The sequence below is a fragment of the Olea europaea genome, unplaced genomic scaffold, assembly GCF_002742605.1.
Source record: "Olea europaea var. sylvestris unplaced genomic scaffold, O_europaea_v1 scaffold2605, whole genome shotgun sequence".
Lineage (NCBI taxonomy): Eukaryota > Viridiplantae > Streptophyta > Magnoliopsida > Lamiales > Oleaceae > Olea > Olea europaea.
The window spans coordinates 59,746-63,693 of NW_019244368.1; the positions used below are offsets into that span (position 1 = coordinate 59,746).

The 3,948-nt window shown below is 33.8% G+C and overlaps 1 protein-coding gene across 2 annotated transcripts in view; it reads right to left on the reverse strand.

Annotated features, from left to right (window-relative positions):
- The window catches only part of LOC111383023 (autophagy-related protein 3), a 9,886-nt gene extending 6,077 nt beyond the window's left edge, over window positions 1-3,809 (reverse strand). For both annotated transcript variants that reach the window (XM_023007077.1, XM_023007078.1), the window contains exons 1-4: window positions 3,432-3,809; window positions 2,686-2,756; window positions 1,958-2,074; window positions 1,701-1,870 (exon numbers count right to left, since the gene is read on the reverse strand). In XM_023007077.1, the coding sequence (XP_022862845.1) occupies window positions 1,701-1,870; window positions 1,958-2,074; window positions 2,686-2,756; window positions 3,432-3,592 (519 nt within the window). In that variant the 5' untranslated portion in view covers window positions 3,593-3,809. The remainder of the gene's footprint in view (window positions 1-1,700; window positions 1,871-1,957; window positions 2,075-2,685; window positions 2,757-3,431) is intronic.
- Window positions 3,810-3,948: the final 139 nt, after the last annotated feature.

The following is a 3,948-nucleotide window of genomic DNA, read 5'->3' on the forward strand; positions in this document are numbered from 1 at the left end:
TTTCAGTTGATGATGAATGAATAATTATTTTGGTGGCTTATGGCGCATCCCTCCCCTTCTTCTATTGAATTCTTCTTCTATCCTCTCCCTTAATTCCTCATTCTTTCTGAATCTTTCTTCTATGTTTATTAATCATCCTATTGGTGCTGCATCACAAGCAATTCACTTTGTTCTCAAATTAGCTTAAGGTTTTCTGGAATACACTACTTTCAATTCATACTCCGGCAATCAGAACTGTGCATTTATTTCTAGAAGTGCTAAGTTTAACTTCAATCAGGACATACAGTATGCAGATAATATTCCTCATAACCATTATTTCCAGTCTTCTTAAATGCCTTGAAGAAACAGAATGAGCGCACTGGCTGCTAACAGTTGATGTAACTTACATCAAATTGGTGAAGGGACCCGTAATACATTTTCTGATAGATCTAGGAAGAATTGATTTTGGAGACCTTACATTATCAGAATGAGTGCCTTGGCTGTTAAAAAAGATAATATATCTATTTGCATTAGCTTGGTGAGGTGATCGTAATACATTATCTGATAGTTCTATGAAGATTTGATTTTAGAGAAGACAAAATGATTATCCCTCAACAAATGCAACACAAAGGAGATGACCTTGTTATTCTCAACATACAATGATCTAACAAAGTTAATTCATCCAATTTTTGGTTGGCGTGTTTCCAAAAGAAAATACTACAAAAAAGAATCCGAGTCCTATAAGAAAAGAAGAAACTGGGGCTCCATGAAGGTCCACAGTTGACAGAAAGACAGGAAAGTCAAAAAAAGAAAAGGCTCCTAGTCTAAATTCTAAAAGGTCTTCCCAAACAAACAAATGCTCCATTACCTACCTTCAAAGAACTTGGTATTCCAAGAAGATCATAACCAAAAGAGACAGGGAAATGGTAAAAACAAAGGAGAGTCTCCTATTTAAGAGTCCTTTACAAGTAAATGTATTTCCATCACCCATTCTACAATGACAAAATTGAAAGAAGAAAAGAAGAGATATGCGTGAAAACAAACTTCCATGGTCTTGCAAGCATGCAGTAGATCCAACTCCAGCATCCCAAACGTTGTGTTGTCAATTACACTACCTCTAAATTACCTTATGGTGTATTGACTAGAGAAAATTACCACCATAAAAACCTAACGTTATGCATAAATATGGTTGACCTTTTAATGAATTATTTCATTTTTTAATATATGAATCAATTGCAACCCAAAAAAATATTTCTGAACAAATATAACTTGTTCAAAGCACAAGATCCTGATAACAACTAACTAACGGTGTAATAGTGATGTCAAACTTTGCTATTACACATATTTTACCATTATTGCACAAGTAGTTTTTAAACAATGAATTATTTTCGAAATGTTTTATGTAAACTTTTTTACTGCAGAAGCAAAAATCTCATCAACAGTAGCATTGTCAGGAATTGTTTCTTTTAACAAACTAATGTTTCTTTTAACAAACTAATGTAAAATGTTTGTTGGCAGCCCTTGACAATGAAGGTCATGAATTACATCAATAAAACTTCAATTTAGCAAGCACGTGCATCACATATTTCACAAAGAATAATGTAATTCAATTACAGCAGCGTTGCTGAAGACTTTACTTAAGTGACAGATTTTAGCTGATAAAAGAAAAAAGAAGTCCTTCTCAATAGAATCATGGATAAACAAACAAAATAGGAACTTACAGGATCATCATTCTCAATGATGTTATCGGCATCTTCAAATTCTGTCATATCTGGAATCTCTTCCTCTTCCTCACCTCCAAAGTATGACGAGATTGCTTGGATTGTGTTTCTCTTGCTGATTTCTAGTGTCTCCATGGAAGGTAGATTTTCATCTTCGTCGCTCTTGGTATCTAAGGAGATTAACAGCATAGCACAACAAATAAGGTAACTAATCAAACTTAAACTTTTTAATATCATATCACATATTAATAACAAACCTTTAGGCTTCCCATGAGTTGCCAGCCATCCGTCATTATCCTCATTATCAAGAAGAACTTCACCCCCAGCAGCTTCATATTCTTCTTCAACCGAGGCAGCTCTACGAAGACAAGGAACTGCAAACAAAATCTAGATGGTGATGATTGATATCAAATGCTGAAAAGTACTTAAAGTGATTCCAAGTGAATTCCCAAAAACAGTACTCCTATATTCCATGTAAGAAGTCTCAGTCAGATCTACCATTCTCTAGTAGATAAAGAAAAAGTAGAAGATCAACACCAATAAGAAGACGGAAAAAAATAGTTTATCATCTTTATTCAAAGTGCATGAAACTATTCATATGATAGGTGAGAAGTCTCAAATGGTAGCTATTAGTGACACAAAGGTTAGTTTATGAACCCAGGAAGAGAATGTGCAGAAGAAATTCAAGACTTGTTATAATCTTAGATAACATACAGGGCTGAGGAATGTAGTGAAGAGAACACAATCGCTGATAAAGTATAGCAAAAACTTGTAGGATTTGGTAGTGTTTATGCATGAGAATATACAAGTATCTGTATGTGACAGAAATGAGACAACAAATTCATGAACTAAATCATTATAAAAATGAATAATACCATAAATACTATGTATTCATCTTAATAGCTCTCAATTTGAATCCATACACCATACTCGTCCATGTAATGTTCATGTAACAATGCCCAGGGGACAAGGCCAAACCACTTACCGTTTCTAGTTATTAAGAATTGCTTATCTTGAGGTAGATATGACTTCCTCTTGCTTGGCTCACCTGATTCCCTATTGACAAAACATAAATTAATAACAATGCAGTTAAAAAATCAATCAAAATAATCACATCAAATATTAGCTGAAAAAAGAACATGAACATTACATACTGCATTTTTTGGCTGACGGAGAAGACACAATACATATCCGCACTTCTCAGTCAGAAGACATTCATAGAATTTGTATGAACTCAAGTTCTCTATGCCATCAAGTAAGTTTATATGCATCCCCTAAATTTTCAGCTTTTACTATGACAAGGGGAAAACTATACATAACAGAAAACATCTCAAGTATCATCTTATTTTAAAGTTTTTGCAAGTCAAAATCTCAAGCTTGGAGTAGTGTATATCATAGCAGGAACATCTAATTAAACAAGACAACAATTTTTCATAGTAGTCTAACATCTTTCTAACCTGTACCATTTATTGATACATCAGATTCTGCATTACTCAAAAAATAAAACCAATTCCTAATTATAAGCTAAACAATAACTATTACGTATTTCACGCCTTCATAGCATAAAAACACCTAACCAATCACAAAAGGCAACTCCAACCAAGTCAATTCAAAATCTACACAGGTTCGCGAATAATAAACTAATTTAATTCCCAATTCCAAAATAGAGAGAAAATGGAATGGCAAGAGAGGTAAATTCAGAATTCGGCACGGGATGAGAACGAAATTTACCAGGACCAGGTCGGACACTTGGAGACAAGGTTATCGCCGGCGACGATGAATTCATTGATACTAAGCACGCCTTTTTCCTTAAAGGCTGAGACAGTGCGAGGGCTCGTGATTCTCTCTACTGTGCCCTTGAAAGCATCGTGAATTTTCTGAGAAAGTACCATCTCCAATAAATAGGAATCTCAGATACCTGGAATTCGATCGATGGATGGGGAATTGAAGAAATCTCTGAAATTATATACTGCTACTTTTGTTGTATTTGTGAAGCGATGAAATTTTGACTTCCAATTCTAGGGGAATTCTTCAAGGGGTAAAAATTACCTGCTCAAAGGATCTAAATTTCACAGCTTCTCAACAAAGACAAGAAAGAGATATTATGAAATTGATCTATCCTTAAAAAGATAAAAATACTTTTAAATGTATTATATAATTATAAAAATTGATTTTTTTAAAAGACATGAATACTCTTTCACTTAACAAATAAAAATTAAACACTTCATACATTTCTTATCTGTCTACT